The sequence below is a fragment of the Camarhynchus parvulus genome, chromosome 8 (assembly GCF_901933205.1).
Source record: "Camarhynchus parvulus chromosome 8, STF_HiC, whole genome shotgun sequence".
In the NCBI taxonomy this organism is placed as follows: Eukaryota; Metazoa; Chordata; class Aves; order Passeriformes; family Thraupidae; genus Camarhynchus; species Camarhynchus parvulus.
The window spans coordinates 23641808-23662614 of NC_044578.1; the positions used below are offsets into that span (position 1 = coordinate 23641808).

The following is a 20807-nucleotide window of genomic DNA, read 5'->3' on the forward strand; positions in this document are numbered from 1 at the left end:
AGATTTAAACAAGGGAGCTGAATTATGGCTTCATCATCACCTGCCACCTTTAAACTGGGGGGAAAGTAATCAGAAAATGCAAGATAGACAAACTGAGGCACCCGAGGAGCAGCAGCAGTGCAGGGGTTGGTACAGCACCTTCTGCCACAGGCAGGCATCAGGCTGGGAGAGGACAGAGCTACCAAGGGATGGAGAGCTGTGAGCAGCTCTGGAAGCTGCTGACAGCACTGGGGAGGGATGGGGGGCTAATACAGAAACATGAGGGGTTGTGCTTCTCCAGCAGCAAAGACCAAGATCATGTCCAGGACAGTTAATGGAGCTGTGTTCTGTCAGACCTTTCGGCCTTAGGGATTGCTGCTGAAAGATGCCATGGCTTGGGCCTGCAGGAGGGAGGTTTGGTGAAGTAGAAGGGAAGTTGCTAAATTTCTTCAGGTAGGCATCACCCTTGAGGGAGTTAATGTTTCATGAAGCACTGGGTATGCCATGGGGCTGCTGGATAGCTTAGGAAAGAGTTCCTCTGTCTTGCTGAATGCCCTTCCAGTTCTGCAGGAATCCTCCACTTAGGGACTGGCTTTTGTTGCACTGAGTGTCTCAATCCCTTTTTTCCTCCAAAAACCCAGCCCTAGTGGCCACATCTGCAGAAGCAGTTGTTGGCATTCCTTGGGTATATGTCAGGGTTGTGTAGGAAGAAGGGAAAGTGCTTGAGGGTGGTCTTTGCAGATGTGCTGTGATCTGTGTGGTGTGTTGATTTTTAAAGAGCTGTTCTGTCAGAGGATTTGGATTTTGTTGGCAGAATTGGTGTGTTGCTCATGCACCTGTTCTCTGTTTAGTATCTTCTGGTGTCCACTGCCTCAACTCAGAGCAGTGGCTGTATTTTTAGATTGGATTAGGGTAAGGTAAATTAATTTGGGAAATCTGAATGAGCATTTTCAGATAATCCTTTGAGAAAAATGGGTTGGCTTATTTCCTAAGCTATTTTTATTATTCTATTCATGTTAGTAAAACCATGATCACTTGGATCAGGAATTGCCTGTGAATTGATAGCTTTGAGGGTTGGCAACAAGGAAAACAACAGGCTGCTCACCCAATACTGGTTGATCTCCAATGAAATTTCACTCCCAGCCCACATCCAAGTGGATCAGAAACCCACCCCCACAGCTGAGCAAATGCTTTAACCCTTTAGACTCAAATGAACCACAGAGCTGCTGCTTTCTGTGAGTGCTTGAAGCAGGACCTAAGAAGATAACTTAGATATCCTCCATTTCCTAATATTTAGTTCAAGAAATATTAATTTGCAGGATTTTTGCAACTACTTTCTCTGACTGTTGACTTTTTTGGGGGATTTTTGGCGTAACTTCTCTGGTATCTGGGCAGTTGATACCCACATACATAACAGGGTTGGAATAACCTGAGTAGCTCATCTCACCCTTCCAGTCCTCCAGACCAGATGCACATGAGCCCGTGGCACTCCAGGCTGATGACTCAGGTGCTGGAAGCTGCAGCCACCCAGGCAATCTAATTCTGCTCCTTGACTCTCCTGGTGCTCTGTGATTGTGTTTTTTCCCCTGGTGTGTAGCCTGGCTCTCTCTAGAGCTGGGCCCACCACTGCTCGTGTCCTCCCAGTGCAGCTGTGGATCTTGGAGTGTTCCTCCTTCCCCGTGGCACTGGGGATGGGCTCCAGGAGAGCTCGTCCAGCTCCAGCATCCCAGGACAGGGAGCTGTTGGAGCCAGTCCAGAGGAGGCCATCAAGATGATCAGAGGGATGGAGCAGCTTTGCTGTGAGGGAGGGCTGGGAGAATTAGGATTGATCAGCCTGGAGAAGCTTCAGGCCTTCAGTGCCTGTAGGGAGATGACAAAAAAGATGGAGTGACTGTTTACAAAGGATGGAGTGACAGGACAAGGGGGAATGGCTTCCCACTGCCAGAGGGCAGGGATAGATGGGATATTGGGAATTGTTGCCTGTGAGGGTGGTGAGGCCCTGGCACAGGGTGCCCAGAGAAGCTGTGGGTGCTCCTAGAAAATGTCCCTGCCCATGGCAGGGGGTGGAATTAGATGATTTTTAAGGTCCCTTCCCACCCAAACCATTCTGGGATGTTTGGCATGTTCTGTGCTCAGCATCTAAGTGGCTCACCTGCTGCTTTATGTTTCAGTTAAATTGCATCAAAATCTCTTACGGTTCTTAACAAATATTTTTAGAGAAAGCAATTCAGTCCTTTATCTAAATATAGCTTTGAGCTTTCAAGCCTTTGGGAGAGGGGAGCACGTGGAGCTTTGATCTGTGGCATTCACAGCAGTAGGAGCACTTTCTGCACCTGGCAGAACCAAGTGCAGTGCAGATGAATTTGTTAGACAGAAAGCTCCTATTTTACAGAACAGACCTGTGGTTTAGCAGGGATGGAGGATAAATCCTGGCATGTCGTGTGATAGAAAGGCAAGAGAGACTGCAGAAAAATATGTGGCACAGGGAGATAGATGAAGGTGTGTTTAGAAACTTCCCTCTTGGTGGTATCGCTGAAGTACCACTCACCTCCTGCCTGATACTTGATATTGTGCTAAAAATAGAGAAGAGGCTCACCCATCGTCCCTCTTGATGACAGCGGAACCAAATCTGTTTGTCCTTAGATGTCTGAAATGGGAATCAGTGTAAATCAGCTTTCTATTCATTTACTTATTTAAAGGCTTGCTGTTTAACCAAGTATTTCTCTGAAAGTCACAGTGACTCTAGATATATTTGACAAAGTTATGCTTTTCTGGTGTTGCTCTTTCCTTTAAACTGAGCTGGAATTGATGTCATTGCCCATATTCCTGTGGTAAAGGCACAGCCATGTCTGGAAGTGCTGAAGACATTTTTCTCATGGGAACCACCACGGTTTTGTGCCCCCCACCCAGTAATTGTTTCAATATTCTAAGTTGATATGCTCATTTATCACTGAAATTGTTATTAATGAGTGCTGTTTTTCTTTGTCACATTGCCATGGCAACTGGGTGACATGTTTGAGTGGAATTATCTGTTTCCAGATGGAGATCTTCATTCATAAGATTTGCCTGCTGAGAATTTTTGCAGCATATTCAACTTCAAAATTCTTCCTCCCTGTGCCTTTCCACAGTTTGGAGCTAGAAGCATTTCTGCTTTCTGGTTTATATCCTGTGATTTTGTGGTGGGTGTTATGCTTGCAATATTTCTGTCTTTTGTGGTTCATTTATGTTGTTTTTCTTTTGATTTAATTGAGTTGCTTCTCTTCAACTCAGGATTTGCTGTGACAGTCCTGTAAAGCCATTCCTCCCCCATATGAGTTATTGAAAATTTTCTCATTTTATGTAATACACCACACAGTGGAAGAGAGGACTTGATTTTGTTTTTACTCCTGAAAAGGAGCATAAGGATGCATGATATATCACATTCTGAGTGATAGTGTCCTTATTTTTTTAATCATATTCACTATTTGATTTTTAGTTCTATACAAGAAAGAAGCATGAACATGTTTCACTTTTCTTTTTGATATAAAACTGTATTTAGGGGAAAGACCAAGGTAAACACACATAGAGTACAGATTTCCTTGATCCTGAATGTCTTACAGTTTTAAAGGTCTTGTTGGCTGCCAGACTTAATTAGGTCCTGCTGGATCTCAGTCAACATTTCAGGATTTCTCTGGATTTGTTTCTGATCACTCACATCAAAATACCTGAAAATGCTGTGTTTGCTTCAGTAGGAATTAGAAGGTAAAACTTAAAATATGTTTTTTATCATCCTTTACTTCTTCGACTCCAGGCTACTCTTAACTTAGTGAGCAAAACCAAGTTAGCAGTTTTTTGCACATACCTACAGGAAAGGCATTAAGGGCCCCTTCATCCAACCCGTCTTTAATCCAATTTTCATATTCACTTCAAACTATTAATGACCATACACCTCATGATCTGCTTCAAGGTCTGTGTGTTGTGTAGACATCCCTTTTGCAATTGCAGAGCTTTCATCCTGACAGTAGGTTTAGAACAAGCACAAGCTCATAAATAGCTCAGAATCTGTAGTTTCTGAACACTTTGCCTTATGTGTAAAGTATCTATAGAAGACAAATTTTGTCTTCACCTAGTCAAAAGAAGTCTGTGTATCATTGTGTCCTCCCAAAAATAACAATGCAGTGCAAGACCCATCTTCTGAAAATAATTATTTTATTTTAATTCCTCTATTTAATATATTTGAAATAAAGGATGTTGTCTTACCTGTGAATAAGGTTCTCTGTTACACCAGCAAGCAGTGTCCTCCCTAGCTGTATAATTCTGTATAATTACTTAGCTGTTCTTTTCCCTTGCAAAGTGAAATCATATCTATTCATACCTCCCTCTAGCCAGAGACTACTCAATGCTAACAAATATTTCCAATGTATTATACCACTGCTCCTTGTTTTAAGGAAGGGATTTTGCCTGTGATACAGAACTAGGAGAGCTTATGAGTAATGATGTTGCTTCAAACATAACAAATCTCTGATCTGCTCCCTTCACTTCTGTGTGTAGCTGATAAAACAGTTGTTATGGCTCACTTATTAACCAAAATGAAGTTGATCCCTGCCTTTCCACAGGCCAGTGCTGCATTTGCCATTTGGTCTCACTGTGGTGTGTGCAGAGAGCCCCTGGATTGCTGGAGCTGGAGCTGCCTGGAGCTCTGGGCTGTTCATCACCCCTTGAGCCACTGGGAGCTGAGTGCCAGCCCCTCAAACCCTTCCCCAGTGGGTCTCACCCCAAGAGATAATCTCTTGGCCTTTAGGGCAGATCCTCAGCTTCAGATTGTGTCAAAGCTTTATTGCTTTTTGAGATACAAGCAGAGATTTCTTCTGCTCAAAGACAGACCATCTATTAGAGCCAGGACATTTATATTAATTTGCTAAGACATTTTCTATTACTAGGCTGATTCTGCCAACATCTGCAGGGGCTTCCTGATTTTTGTTTTTATCTTTATCCACAAAATCACAGAATGGTTTGGATTGGAAGGGATCTTAAAGCCCATCCAGTGCCACCCCCTGCCATGGACAGGGACACCTTCCACTGTCCCAGGTTCCTCCAAGCCCTGTCCAGCCTGGCCTTGGACACTGCCAGGGATCCAGGGGCAGCCACAGCTTCTCTGGGCACCCTGTGCCAGGGCCTGCCCACCCTCACAGGGAACAATTCCTTCCCAATTTCCCATCTAACCCTGCCCTGTGGCAGTGGGAAGCCATTCTCCTAAGGAGAAGTTGGATTTCTCCAGAGTAAGACTTGCTGTGGTGGATTCAACTTGTCCAGAAAATGTTATGACAAATTACTGGTTTATTTTTCAAAACCACCTTGCTGCTGCATATCTTGGGTGTAAATTATTCAGTTGTCTGCACTCCTGCTGTTGGTAGGATGGAGGGGACAGTAACACCAGCTGTGCCAGAGATAATCGAATACTTCTTGTGTCATCAGGAAAGTATTGACGTTTACTAACACTGTTGGAAATAGCTGTGGAAATATCATAAGAAATCTGTGCAAGGTTTTCTGCCACCAGTTCAGAGCTACTTAATGCATCTGGCAAGTGATGCAGCATTTGAAGGATCTGTGCCCATGTCCATTGTGAATTTAAACTTTTTGATCTCGAGAGAGACTCTGTCCTGTCCAGGTGTATCAGAATTTCACATGTCAGCCTGATTATCCTGCCTATCAGTCAGGGACTCCTTGGTGCCCTGGTTGAATTGCTCCAAGGGATGATGTGTCCAAGGAAGCACCATCCCCACAGGATCAGCTGCTGCCTGGATATGTGTTTAATCACAATTAATCTCTTGGAATAAGCAGCAGACACATTTCAGGGTTATTTTTGCCATGGAACATCAGCCTCTCCATGCCTTCCTCATTTTCCACAAGGCTGGGCTGAACTTCCTCTCTCCTCCAGTGCCCCTGGACTGGCTGTGGGTTGGGAAATGTCCTTTGTGCTGCTTTCTCTTGCTCATCTGTTTCCCCATTCAGATCCCTGCGTGCCTCTGTGGGAGTTTGATGCTTTTTCTGCGTGTGGGTTTTATTGCTAATCACAACACAGAGCACTGAGGCAGAGAGGAAAATGTAAGTTAGATAATTGCAGTCAATCAACTATTTCTAATTCTCAGGCTTTATTGTGTTCAACCCTTTTGGGCTTATGAATTGTCATCTCCAGACTAGCTGAATTACACTGGGAAAAAAGAATAAAAATAAAAAAACCTCAGAGTTGTTCACATTTACCAATCTGATAATATTGTCTTAAATTCTTCCATCTGATTTGAGGTTCTGTGTCTCAGATGCTTCTATTTGATAGATTCTATAATAAAGAAAATGTATAGATGTGGACTAGTCCAAATGCAAAACCATGATGTATTTTAAAAAATAAGATTGTTTTTTGAAACAAGTTTATTTTTAAAATAAGCCTTACTTTTCAAAGCAAGGCTTATTTAACTTCTAGACTCTGTGGTTAACAGTTCCCTGAAAACAGCTTTGTCCAGACAATATTGATTCTTTTTTTAACAACACGGTAACCCAGAAAAATCTGTTTGTGCTTTGTTTTTCCCTTAGTATAACTGAGAGAAATTGCTTGAAAACCCAAAGAAAAAGAGCAAAGTTGGTGCAGTATCTTCTAATTTGCCATGGTTTTGCCCTTTATTCCAAGTGTACTGTGTCTAATTTCACTTTGTATTAATATTTTCCACCTTTGTGGGATGGAGTTTCTCTTCTGCATTGTTTACCCTGGATGGAGGAGGGTGGATGCACAACTCTGGCTGGTTTTTTCCAATAGACTCACATGCTGCAAAGATAAGCAGAGCAAAAAGTGACTGAGCAAGGGCAGTGTTGGTCCTGCAAGAACTGGATTCACAGGCTGCAGGGAAGAATCATTCTTTGTGAAATCCAATCTTGTCCTACCAAGGGAAAAAAATCCCTTGTTGGAGCTTTGGGTTTACTGTGGTATAGCACCTGTATGTTAGGTAACATTTCCATACTGGCATTAGAGCTGGGAATTCTAGTACTTGAAGAGCTGATAAATATTGAGGACAAACCAAGAATCCTACTTTTCCTACTTATTTTCAGGCTGAATTTCTGTCTGGGTAACATTTGTGTGCAGGAAAAATGGTGGTTGGTGGGGGAGGTGGGAAGAGGAAGATGGTCAGCATGGGGCCTTTTCTCCAGAAATCATTCTATGACTGTGCATTGTGTCAGTAGGAAAAACAAAATTTAAAAAAGGACAAAGCGATTATGGTGTGGGTTGGCTTTTTTCCAGCTTTTAACCTACATTTTCAGTATGCTCTATCAGCTTTGCTGTGCAGGGAACACCCATGAGCAGCCTTCTCTTGAGTAGCCACTGTGAGTGAATATCCAGGGATGGTGCAGGAGCAAAGAACTTGTTTGTATTGAACATAATAAAGAGAAAACTATGGATTTGGGAGAGACGACACACCAAACATCCCTGTTTCCTTGTGCCATGGCTATACTAGACCAGAGAGTTACTGAAATTCTTACTGAAGCTTTAGGCAGGAGAAACTTCCTTTGCATTAGTCACATGTAAGCTTTTGACAAGATATACATGTAATTTTTAGTTGCTTTGCTTAACTAGGGTCTATTCTAGTCAGCTGTTTTGGTTTTAGTTTGGTTTTTATCCCAGCTGCTGAACTACACTGGTTCAATTTTTTTTCCTTTTTTTTTTCTTGGTGCTCAGATGAGTATAGGATCAAACCAGTGGAAGAGGTCAAATACATGAAAAATGGGGGAGAAGATGATCAGAAAATAGCAGCCAGGAACCAAGAAAACTTGGTAAGGATTGAACTTATCACTTCTCTAATGAACTAACGTGGCTCTGCTTTTGTAATGGAATATGCAGCACCCTCCAGCTCTGGCTTGTGCGCGGCAAGAGGATTTTCTCCAAAATGTCACAACTCCCTGCAAAGCTCTCATGGAAGGTGCAAAATGCAACTTTTTCCTGCTGGTTTTTCTGAATTAGACTCTACATGATCTTGGAGTGAGTGCCTCCATGATTTTAAGTCACTCCTCTTTCTTGCAGATCCGAAAATACTCTTTTTTTGGAAATACATGTGTCTGTGTTACAAACGAGCTGGAGTAAAACAGCACTTCTCTGCCATTAAGAAAATGACCTACTTATGTAGATACTTGCTGGTTTTCTGTATTTTAAAATTCCCAGGGAAGGCAATTTGGAACAGAAAAAAACAATATATTCATAACACAGCAGTCACAAAAATGGTGTGTGTTTCTTTTGCCCTGATTTGAGCGCTTTGCCAGCTCGTAGTTCCATTAAGGGAAGGCAATCACAGGCAAACTCTTAGGACTACTTGAAATAACTAAGATGCTGTTGAAGCAACTTAAAAATCATGGTTGAGTCACTTCTGGCATTTCTGAGAAGTTGTTTCTTCTCTTCCAAAGCTGAAGGGACTGTAGGTTTTGTTATTGGCTGGCTGGGGCTTTGACCAGTCGAAGTTTTCAAAGACATCCCACAGTTCTTGTAGCTGGGTGCAAGTTTTCACATCTGGTTCCACTCATTCAGTGCAGTTTTTCTTCACATGGAATGGTTGGGTTTCCTCCCCTCCAACTGTAGGTCCAGAGGGGAAACAGCAGCAGCAGATTCCAGTGGAACCATAACAATTATCACTACCTGAGGATTTGCCTTTTGCCATTATTGGGCAGCTGTAGAAAAAGCTGCTGTTTGGGATTTTTTACTTTTGATGAAGATGTGAGCTCCAGCAACTTGGCTACTTTATATTTCCTCTCCTAGACACACATTACACAACTACAGGTGCATTCCTGTAGCAAATGAAGTTTATTTTGCTGCCCTATCCTGTGGCTGAGCAGCAGGCAATATGATTTCTTCTTCAACCTCCAGATCAGCCATTTGCTACCTGCAATTTTGCATTGCTGGTGCTCCAGTGGGTGGTGCAACTTCAGCTTGGAGCAGGATTTAGAGGTTTTTAACAGATTGTTGGGGAGCCCTTTGCAGGGCTGGGAGTTGGAGTCAGTGATCCCTGTGAGTCCCTTCCAGCCCTGGTTATACTGTGATTTTGTGTTAGATTTTCAATTGAGCTTCAGCTGTAGTTAAATGAGAGTATTTGGAGAAGATCCCATGTCACTGCAGTGACAGCAGGGAAAGCTCAGATCTGCTGGGATGACACACTTGCTGAATGTCTATTCAAAACTAGCTCGAGCTGTTTTGCACTTTGGTGCTAGGTGTCTTGTAGCACCCAAGTGTTCACCTGATTAAATGTAGGAACAGCGCAGTGTTTCTCATTTTATTATTGGTGGGTCATGTGGAGCAGTGAGTTTGTTGGAAAATGTATCAGTAAGGATTTGGAGGCTAGTGTAGCTCTTCTGTCGTGTTTATCAGGAGAAAAAAAAGGCAATAACACAAGAAAGTCTTCAGCCAGACAGGATGGATATGCCTTAAAACAAAAACTGTCTTGCCCACCAAAAAGGCTTTATTTTCCTTTTCCTCATCTTTCTGTAAGGAGATTACCTTGTCTGTAATATATGCAGCTTTTTAATCCTGGGAATTGTCAAGTCCTCATCACTTCTGGTTTTTTTAAAGGGGTTTCACTATTTGAGTTCTCCTTAGTAAACATGTTTTAGCTCACTGCTTAGAGGATGGGTTAAGCTGCCCATCACTGAGGCTTTAATTTCCTCAGTGTGTGAGAAGTTGGCAAGCACTTACATAATCCCATCTTCTCATCAGCCATTTCCAGGCAACTGAAATTTTAGGAACAAGAAAAGGCGGTGGGAGAATCGACTGGCCCTTTTTCCTCCTCTCTTGTTTCTTAACCCCACATTTCTTTATTGTCACGGGGCTGCAAATTCACATTCCCTTCAGGAACACAGCCCAGATGAGATGTGTAACCTCAGTGTCTGGGTGGGTTATCTTATCCCCTGATTCTGCTGCTTGAATTGTGTTATTCAGATGCCATTGAATTTTTCAATCCCATGATCATCTCTGTTACTTTTTTAAGGTATTTTGAAGTCTTGCTTAAAAAAAAAAAATCGGCTCAAGTGAAAATAAACCTGCTTCCCTTGTATCTTAGGCTCTTTGATGTGCTGCCATCTCTGCCTTTGGTGCTGCAGTGTTTCTGAGTCAGGGCGATGAAGAGAATGGGAGGGCATGGCAGTCATCAGGGAAGCTGTCATTTCACCCTGGGTGCTGAGGCCAGACTCCCAGGCTTTGATTCTGCTTGAGGGAGAGCCAGAGAAGGGCTGGTACAATGTGGGTATCTGTAGGAGAGATGAGGCTCTGTCAGCGAATCACCACCTTCTCAGCTTCAGACTGAGCCTTAAGCAGGGCTCCACACTTGGGCAGCTCTGGCACGGTGAAGCAGAAATGCTCCCAAGACACAGTGCCAGCAGGAATGGCTGTGCTGGGGCTGCCTGCCAGGGGAAACACAAGATGCTCCATGGGAAGACATTTTCTGCTGGAATCAAAGGCCCCTTTGGATTAAAATGTAGACTTTTGACAAGGGGGAAAAAATAAGAAAATATAAACGAAGCTTGTTTTCCTGCTGTTCCTTTGTATCTGTAGGCCTGACTCACTTCTTTAGTCGGGTTGTTTCTCCAGTTCTCCACCTGCCACTGGGATCTCTCTGCTCCTGGTTTCATTCCAGGTACCTCTGACACCTTCCAGAGCATCTCCACCTTTAAAACAAAGCCAGAGTCATTGCACCTGAGCTGGCAGTCCCACATCCCATCCAAATCCCAGCCTGCAGGGTGGGAATGGGATGTAGCAGGATCAGCCACTGCAGAGCTGGGGCTACACTGGATGCTGTCACTGTACCACGTGCTTTGGTGCTGCTCAGATAAACCAGGAATGTTTGGAGTCAGAAGAGTGAAGATCTAGCAGATAGGTTGAAGACAGAAGTAATTAGTACTACATATTGTATGTATTTTGAAATCACAAGTGTTGCTTTGTGCATATATAATTTTTTATTTATTTTTTTACCCACGTGTAAGAAAACATGGGAGCTGTGCTAATTTTCATGTGAGATGATGCATGGAAGGTAATGTGTGTGCTGTGCTATTATTCCTGGAGGTAAATGAGCTGCTGGGATGGTTATTTGTGAGTTCAGAAGCAGAAGGCCTGCCTGGGATGGTTTGTTGGGATGCTGGGCTTTGTCTCCATGCCCAGCTTGGTGCCAGGGTCCCACATGTGGTGCTGAACTCCACCTTGTGTTAAAACCAAACTTCAGCTCCCCAGGACTCCACAGGGGCTCTACAAAACCTCTCCTGCATTTCCCCATCTTCTTGGAGGAAGGTTTTATGCTAAGCCTTCCCCAAAACAAAGGGAGTTTTGCCACTCAGCAGATCTGGATGGGTTTTTTTGGGCCTAAGGATTAGCCAGATCTTAGGGTGGATTTGTCACTGTGAAAGCTAAAATGCCAAAACTCAGGCAATATTAATATTTTACAAGCAGGTATGACCAAAATAAATAACATATTCATAAAGAACTGTTCACTTTTTGTTTGGAGGGGACTGTTTAGCTCTTATACCATCATGTTAAATATACAGAGTACAATTACATAACAGCCTTATTAATACTCATAATAGGGCAGATTTAATTGTCCTCATTTCCATACTCTCACAGCGCTCCTGGCTTTCCATTGTAAAATATTACTGCCAGAAGAGGTAAAATGAAAAGGTGTGTGGTATTCCTGCAGCTTAGCATTGCTTTGGCAAACTTCAGGAGCTGGATCAATTTTCCTCTGAACTGGGCTGTCATAGTACAGATATCCCTGAGAATACCAAATGCCTAAAGCTGCTTTTCTTTTCTGTTGGGTAGTTATCTTGATATTTATTGCAGTTCAGGTTTTGGATGTTTTTATAACTTTTATTCATCCTTTTCTGGGCTGTACTGGCACAAAAGGCCACTTACTGGGATTTTTATGCTTTGTTATCCAAACCCCTAAAACAATTAGATATAATCCTGTGTTTCATCCTGGAGCTCCGTGGTGAAATTGCATGTTAGAGCTTGAGATGAATTCCTGCTGGAGCTGGGAGAAAATTGCCTCTCTGTTGCTCTTGCTACCTCTCACTCCACCTTTAATAACAATGTTTTGCTTTTTGTTTTACCCAATTTCCACAAATTTCCACTCCACTTACCTGCAAATGTGATTTTTGTCTCTCTTGAGCTTCTCAGCCCAGCTGCTGTTCTCCCATTTATCACCCAGCTCCACATTACTTGGAATTGCAAACCCCCTGCCTCCCTGACTCTGTATTCAACACCAGTTATCATTTTCTGTCGTGATTTGTATAAAGTAGGCAGTAATATCTGATAGATGAAGTGTGTGAAATTAAAAGCCCTGCAGAAAATGCAGAATGAAACACCTTAATAACCATATAAAATGTAATATGTGAAAGGGAAGACCCCTATATTAATATATATATTACACACAAGATGTAAAATGCATCTTATGGATACATCAATCATAAATATTTTTGATGTGCAGTGCCAAGATTGGTATATGTTGAATTCCACATCAATTTAGGAAAATACATTTTAATTCTATTACCAACCTGCCAAATCTAGGTGCTAAAAAAGCTAAATAAAAAAGAAATAAGCCAGCTAAAAGAAATGGAGTAGCCACCACTGAGTTTATCAGGGATATTTGTGGTGTTTTCCTTTCTACAGATGTAAAATACCACAAGGGCAAATTTAAGCATGGAAATATAATAAATTTGATACTTTAAAATACTTAAAGCCAGTGCTGCTTATTACTGCTAGGTAAGCTTTGAATTACAGTGTTTTAAATGCATAACTGCATTTTTATTTCAGCACTGGTGCAGTACATCGGTGAAGAGCTTTTTAAAAACTGACGTTAGCACATATTAATGCATATTCCAGTGTGAGGATTTCTCTTCCTAATGTCCTAATTATTTATTTCAAACCATTGTGCCGTGGCAGTGTTTCAGAACACACAATTTCAGGATAGAACTTGCTCATGCTCTGCTTATAAGGGGAGAGAAACCAAAAATGCCTGAGAGCCTTCAAGCCCTGAGAAAGAAGAGGTTTTCCTGGGTTTTGTCCATCCTGAAGAGTTGGAGTGTGTTTGCTTTCCTTGCTGCTTGTGACATTCTCCAGGAGCCCTGTTCCACCAGCGCAGGGTCAGCTCCAGTTCAAGTGTTGGGAAAACTTCATCCTGTTGGTTCATTATCCACTCTAAAGGATGGATATCTAGAAATATTTTTTCTATATATAAAGGAGAGGCTATTAATTTCTCTGCATCTTGCCCCCCTTATTTTCCTGTCTGCTTTCAGATCACAGACTCCCAGGTTGGTTTAGTTTGGAAGGAACTTAAAGCCCATCCAGTGCCACCCCCTGCCGTGGGCAGGGACACCTTCCACTAGCCCAGGTTGCTCCAGGCCCCATCCAAGCAGGCCTTGGGCTCTTCCAGGGATAGGGCAACTGTGCCAGGGCCTCCCCACCCTCACAGAGAGGAGTCTCTGCATACACTCAGCTTAATGAAATACTTGGAGATGTTGTTGGCTCTTGCATCGGAGTCCAGGCAGGGTGAAACCCACAAAAAAATGCAGCTTGAGTCATTGTGGGAGGGGAAAAAGAAATTGAGACACCCTTTTTCTTTGGGTCCTGGGGCATAGGAGTGCTAAAAGGACAAAGTGAGCATCACCAGATCCCTGGAGGTGGGATCATGTGCAGAGGTTCCTGTGGTGTTCATCCATCCAGCTCCTGTGCTGCTGAGAGTTGGAGAGAGCAGGAATGGAGGGCTCCGAAGCCAGCCTGCTCCCCAGCACGTTTTCCACAGGGACAGGCATCCACTTTACCCAGGTGCTGTGTCAGCCAAAGCCCAGGGCCTGGGGCAGCTCTGTGGGAACAGGTCCCACAGGTTCCTCACAGCCCAGCATGGAGCTGCTCCGCATCTGGACTCTCCTCCCTCCACCCAAAGAAACAAACCACAAAACAAAAGCCGCCGCTGCAAAAGCGCAGCTCCAAAATCAGTGAGCAAAGGGAAACTAGGGATTAAAATTCAAAAGTAAGGAGGTGCAGGAGGGAGGGGTGTGACACCAAGCTCCTTCTGCCCGAGGTGGCAGGGTTCACCCTGGGATAAAGGAGGTGGGTGGGTGGGCACCCCTGCCCCGGGCACCTGCAGGGGCAAAGGTGGGGATTCCTCCAGGCAGAGCCACTCTGAGCAGTGCTGGGACACAGAGGGCAAAGCAGGGCTGGGCCCCACTGGGGGCAGGTGTATTCCAGACCCAGGGAGGAAAACACCTCTGTTCTGGATGCCTGGTACCCCATCCCTGGAATTGTCCAAGGCTGGGTTGGACTGGGCTTGGGGCAGTTGGTGATAGTGGAAGGTGTCCCTGCCCATGGCAGGGGGTGGGACTGGGATGAGCTTTAAGGTCCCTTCCAAGCCAAACCTTTGTAAGATACTAAGTGAAATTTGGCATTCTACTTTTATAAGCTGATACCCAGAAAACTCCCTGGGAATATACAGTATTTTCCTCTAGTCTTTGTTGACAGGGCCTGGGTTGGCACATTTCACACTCCATGCCATCTGAAGTTCCCTTTCTCAGAGAAATGAGAATTGTAGAATCATCCTTCTGATTTCTTTTTTTCCCCAGAGCCTGAGATCCTAAATGAATGCTGCCCTATCACTATCAGTACTAAGTAATTACAGCATTTCAATTTTCATAACCCAGCCTCTCCAGTGTTTTTTGCAGCTGAAATAGAAGTGCACAGAAAGGACATTGCTACTGGAGCCAGTTATTTTAAACGCTGTGCAATTAGCTCATTTCCATATTGCTCATTTCATTTCAAATTTGCATTGATATTCTTCAAAGAATGGTTTCTCATAATGAATTTATGACAGTTTTAGCTCATTCCACTTACGGGTCACTACATATTATATAGACATCAAAGTAAACGATTGCACTGGGTATTAATATTCTTCTTCTGGATTCCATTAAAATGGTTCTGGTGAGGAAGTATTCATTTTTCCTCCAGTATTTAATTTTGAAAATTTAGAAGATAAATGAACATCATTAATAAATATTTTTAGCAAGTCAGAAAATCATACAAAAGTTGTTGAGCTCCAGGTGCACTGCTTCAGACCAGACCTTGTTTCCTTCTTCCCCCTTTGTTGAATAAATCTGCACAGTGCCCTGTGGAGAGGTGGAATGATACGATTTTTCAAGTTCTTGATGAATGTGATTTTAAAGTAGGAAGCTTAAAAATATGTAATTCTATTTCTTTCAAAGTGTGTTAAAATAACAGTGTCCAGGAGCAACATGTAGTTGTGGGCTTGATGGTGGAGAAAATCTATCACTGATGGGCAGCTCTCAGGAACATGGTTCAGGACCAGCCCATATTGCTGGTGGAAAGGATTCTTGCAAAACCTGCAGAGACATTCCCACTGTCACTTGTGGAAGCAGGTAGTTTTCCATACAGCTTCAGTTGTTTCCATGCCTGTATCAATTTAACAGGTGAGTTTCTACCTGGGATTTCCCCCCCTCCTCTCCAGGAAAGCTGATGCTGTTGAGTAGGATGGACACAGGGCTGTTGGTGAAACAGAGTCAGCAGTCATGGCAAGGTGTCAAGTTCTTTTGATTTAAGAGTTTCTTCCATGATTGTGAGTTCCAGGAACCTTCAGCTTCTTTTTTATTCTTATTATTTTTTTTAAAGAACATGAGCATCTCCACACTTGCAAAATTGAAGCTTTAAGAAAGATGAGCTGTAGGATTTTGCAAGCTGTCAGCAAGAGAAGAGGATACAGAAGCTCTCTGTATCCTCTGTTTTGGTGCTTGCTATTCAGCAATTGCCTAGTAGCAATTGCCTAGTAGGTGTTAATTATTAACTCTGCTGTTTTGGAACAGAGGATGAGGCAGAATGGATCGTGCAGAAATACCTAAAATCATGAGAAGTCACTGATAGAGACTAAAGCTGTAAATCCAGGCAGCTGCTATGGCCTGAGAGTCTGAGTTTGGAGCACTCCTGGCCAGTGGTGAGCTGGGATCTCCTGACCTCCTTGTGACAGTGGCAAAGTAATTCAGCCTTTCATCTCTTCACCTATAATTACAGATATCATGTGGTCTGCTCACACTTTCTTTTCAGGGACTCCTTGAGTCAAAGTGGTTGTGGTGGAAATGTAGGGTCTGGGATTTCCATGTCTGGTGAGGTGCTAATTTCAGACTGTTGTAGAGCATGGAGATAACAACAAATTCATCCCTAGGTGCTTCATTAGATGTTTACCCCTCCAGCCTTTGTGATCTCTCAGTTTCAGTAGTCACTGCTTTGGTTAACTTTTCATCTATTAGGCAATTTTATGCTCACATCATGCTTGAGCAGGAGCATTCCCACCACTGCAAGCTGGAGTTTTGTGTTTGCTTGTTCCATGTTTTGGTGGTGCTTCACCACTAGATGTGAGCAAAGGTGGGAAATGTTTCACATTTGTTGTGGAGAAAATGGTGTTTTGCTCAAAATTACTTGAAACTGTGGTGAACATTTTTGAGTGGACTTCTTTTCTTCTTAATTCTCCCAGGGAAATGCAGTGGCTGGGCTACCCAGGCTGAGGCTTTTTGGGATGTGAGGGCACACATCAGCAGGAAAGGTCTTGATTTAATGGTGTCTTCTCTAGAGAAAGGAAAAGAGACCTGCTGGGGAAGCTCATTAGCTGCATTAACAGGTCCTTTAGCTCTTTAGCCTTAATTGCTGTGTGCTCAGGGTGACAGGGTTGGCAGATCCAGGTTTCCCCAGGAGCTGGTGTGAACTCTGGTGTGTTCTTGGAGCTCTGGGAAGGGCACAGCAGCCTCACCACAGCCAGCCCAGGGCTGCAGCCATGGCATGGCCCTCAGGGAGCTGGTGGGTGACCCAGGAGGGGGAATTTATCCCTGGTGGTGGATTAAAGCAGGATGGGTGTGCAACCCCCCCGAGGAAAAAGGAGCTGCTTCAGCCACCTCCAGGAATAAAACAGTGAGTGTGTCCATCCTTCTGCACTGTGTATTCCTGCAGCAGGGCTGGAAGGAGCTCAGCTTTGTCTGTTTTTCACTATAATTGAGCTTTTGGACTTTGGTTGTTTCCCTTTGATTTTGTGGATAGCCAAGACCAGCTGCTCTGCAGGCAGCTGGGAGACTCAAATGAGTGTTGGAAGGGATTTCTGCATTTCAGCTGGTGGAAACAAGAGTAAGAAATTGGACTGGGAGGACAGGAAACAATGTAAGAATATAATATTCAAGAGTTCAGGATTTTTTTTAAGTAAGAAAAAGTCAGGGATGGAAAGAAAATCTCTATGGAAATAAGTTGATGCCAGTAAAAGCAAGTACTTAAATATTCTGAAAAAGCTGGGCAGATAATTCAGACTCTTGTGTGTACAGAGTTTTGAATTACACATAGGTATGTTAAAAAATCTCCTGAATAATTCATGAATAATTTCTGATAGAAAGCAGTGGTTTATACAGATACCAAAGTAATACTGGCCTAAGTTAATATGCAGCTTCATGTTTGTTCTCACTGAGAAGAAAATCCTTTTTTTTTTCCCCTTTAAATTGTTTGTTCCTTGCACTGGAAGAAGCAGTGTTGGAGCTCAAACAGAGCTCTGGGTGCTCTGCTTTCATCTCCCACATTTGGTCTGTGTGGACCACGTGCTGCTCTATCTAATATGTAATCTTTCCATGAGATACCATCAAAGACAGGCAGCTGTAGAAAAAAAAACTAAGCCAACAGATAATCTCTGCATGGGAACACAAAGCCAGTGCTTCTTAATAAGATAATCATATTATAATTGTGTGTGTGTGTATGTATGTATTTAAATGTAGTTTGTATTGCAGCAGCACCTGAAGGCAAGTGTTGGGAACCAGAAGCAACTGCTGTGCCTGCAAACACAGCAAGAATGAGCCTGCATATTACCAGTTCTTCCCCAGAATTTCATCCAAACGAGTACTTTTATTCCAAAATCCTTGTACTTCCAGGACAGTGTGCTGGGGGGAGTTTCCAGAGCCCAGGGTGTTAAGAAAAAAGCACTTGGTGAGGGGAAAGTTCTGTGCCACAGGGGTGTTGTGCTGTTCTCTTCCCCCAGTATGGGCCTACAAGAGAGAGGGACCTGGCACTAGGGTCTGGTGACAGAACTGAAGGGGAATAGCCTTAAACTGCCAGAGGGCAGAGTTGGATTGGATAGTTGGAAGAAATTCTTCCTGGCACAGGTTGCCCAGAGAAGCTTTGGCTGCCCCTGGATCCCTGGCAGTGTCCAAGGCCAGGCTGGATGGGAACTGGAGCACCCTGGGATAGTGGGAAGTGTCCCTGCCCATGGAGGGGGGTGGAATCAGATAGATTTTAAAGTGCCTTCCAACCCAAACTCTGTGATTCTATGGACATTGGGATGTTGGGCTCCATGGTGCGGAGGGGCAGTTTGGGAGGGAGTGCCATCAGGCTGCCCTCTTCCCTTGGTTTTCTCCTTTCCTTTAGCCTTTAAAAGAAACAAAGCTGCTGTGGGAGAGAGGAGGGGCAGATTTGGCTTTCAAGTGTGGTGGAACACAGAGGGTGTTGTGGTTGGAGCAATGCTGGTGGTGTGGCACTTCTGCTGAAATGCTGTGGGTTTGCCACATTGCCCTTTCCTTTTCATGGGATCGTGGAATCACAGACTGGTTTGGGTGGGAAGGGACCTTAAACATTGTATAGTCCCACCCCCTGCCATGGGCAGGGACACCTTCTGCTATCCCAGTTTGCTCCAAGCCCTCTCTAACCTGGCCTTGGGCACTTCCAGGGATCCAGAGGTGTCAGCAACTTCTCTGGCATCAGCAACTTCCTTGTAGAGTTGGAGAGCTCGTTTCCTTAGACAAGCAGTCACCTGAGCTAGGCATAGGAAATCTCAGCCATCTCAGCTGACTGGTGGGGCTCTGCAATAACCAGCTTCAAGTTGCTTCACAGTGTCTGAGAGTGAGTCAAGGTCAAAACGTGCCTTGCTTTTTTCGTTAGAGCTTGGCTGCGTTCACAAGTTTAGCAGCTTGTATATTTGTGGGATTTGTTGCTGCTGGAGATCTCCTGGCTCTCTAAGTCACTGCATCCTGCCCAGCTTTTCCAAAGAATAACATCCGTATGGGAACGCTGCCTCTGAAGTGTTTACACTCATTTCCTTCCTGGGGAAAACATTCAGCCCTGAAACAGGCCTTGGGTGACAGCGAGGAGACAGTGGCACATCTTTCCAGAGTACAACTCGTTCTTACTGCTTCTGTATGGAGTTCTCTGCATCCTCTTTTCCTTTTCTTCATTAGGAAAGCAAGCAGAAATCTCTTCCCGAGCTAAGGCATCGCTCAGCCTCGCAGCAAACCCAGCCAGGGCTGGCCACCGGCCAAGCCTTCGCTCGCTGCAACCTGCACACCATGTAACTCCTCTAAGAATAGCCCTGGTGATCTTAAAAAAAAAAAAATCACAACATCAAAAAAAGGGCTATTTTAGCAATGTATTATCTTCATCCCTTCTGTGAAGCAGTGGAGTTTGGAGGGGATTTTTTCCCCCACGCCCGTGTCCGTTGTTCCTCCCGCAATGAGCTGTCGCTAATGCCGAGAAATATTTTCAGACTTAATGCAGTGAGTCAGGGCTTAGCTGTAAATTGGTCATGGGATGGGAGGGATTCAGATTGTCTGTTAGCCAGGGTCTGCTTTCAGCCGTTTCAGTAACATGAGCAGTGTCTCAACTGACGGTAATTACACTCATAACTCTCTCTGAGATGATTTAAGGCGAGGATTAATTATAAAAGTTTCTCGGTGTTAGAACATGTTTCTTTAGTTAAAGTTTGGCATGCTTTCGTTTTGTGATGGGCCTGAAAGAATGTTCCTCTACTTAAAATCTCTAAATGCACCATTCTGTCATGCTATGTAAATACCCATATTTGTGAGTTTATCTAAACAAATCTCTTAAATGGGAAAAATACATAGAAGGGCCAAGAGCCAGTTCAAGGGCTCGTGGAGTAGACTTGCATATTCCTGTGGGCCTGCTTGGGTTTTGGTAACTGTTTTTCTTTCTGGATTTCTCACTAAAATATACAAAATACAGTAGTTTTTTCTATCTTCATTGAAAGATAAGTGACCTGAATACCCTGATGTGCTTCTCCTTTTGTCTCCATAGATAGGGGCTTTGCCAGGCCCAGCTCAGTGGCTTCTTGATGGAGTTGGGGATCCAGTAGTCCAATGTCAAACCACCTCCTTTGGTTGTATTGCCTTAAAAAAAATATGTAAAATTGTCAGGTGTGAGAAGAGCCAGTTCACATCAACCTCGTCAGTCTGCCTTTTAGAAAACCTAAATAAAAGTGGTTGGATGGGATTATGGAAGGCTTGGCTTGACTTGATGGCATTCACAAAAGGCTAGATGCTATGACACATCTTTTCTATGCTCCTTATTTTCCTGGGGGTAAATTCCAGCCGATTCTCACAGCATAATAACAGAGTATTCCCAGTTAATATTTGAAAAACTTGTCCAAGTTTTCATTTTGTTCACTTTTTTTACTCATAAACCTATTTTCTTTTGATTCAGTCACATAGCCAAATAGTGATGTCATTTTTTTCCTTTTTGCTATTCTACTTCTGTGAGTACTTTTAAAAGATAAGAGATCCATATCTGGCTCCTTGGCTGCTGTGTTTGAAGTCTGTTTTTCTAGAAAAACACTGTGTTATTAGCCTGTCCTTCAGCTCCAGGAACAGAAAGTTGTTGAGGGGTTTTTGCTTGTAATAAATTTAGACTTAGATTCATATCATATGTTAATGTTTTTAATAACCTGACACTCCAGATCTCCCTTGCTTTATGGCCTGCACTTATGACTCCTGCATTATGGATGCTGATGATTACTATGAGCGTA

General features: G+C 43.5%; 1 protein-coding gene across 3 annotated transcripts in view; it reads left to right on the forward strand.

The window, feature by feature from the left end:
* The window catches only part of C8H1orf21 (chromosome 8 C1orf21 homolog), a 102589-nt gene that overhangs the window by 53991 nt on the left and 27791 nt on the right, over positions 1-20807 (forward strand). For all 3 annotated transcript variants that reach the window (XM_030953607.1, XM_030953610.1, XM_030953611.1), the window contains exon 3: positions 7682-7776. In XM_030953607.1, coding sequence (XP_030809467.1) covers positions 7682-7776 — 95 coding nt within the window. The remainder of the gene's footprint in view (positions 1-7681; positions 7777-20807) is intronic.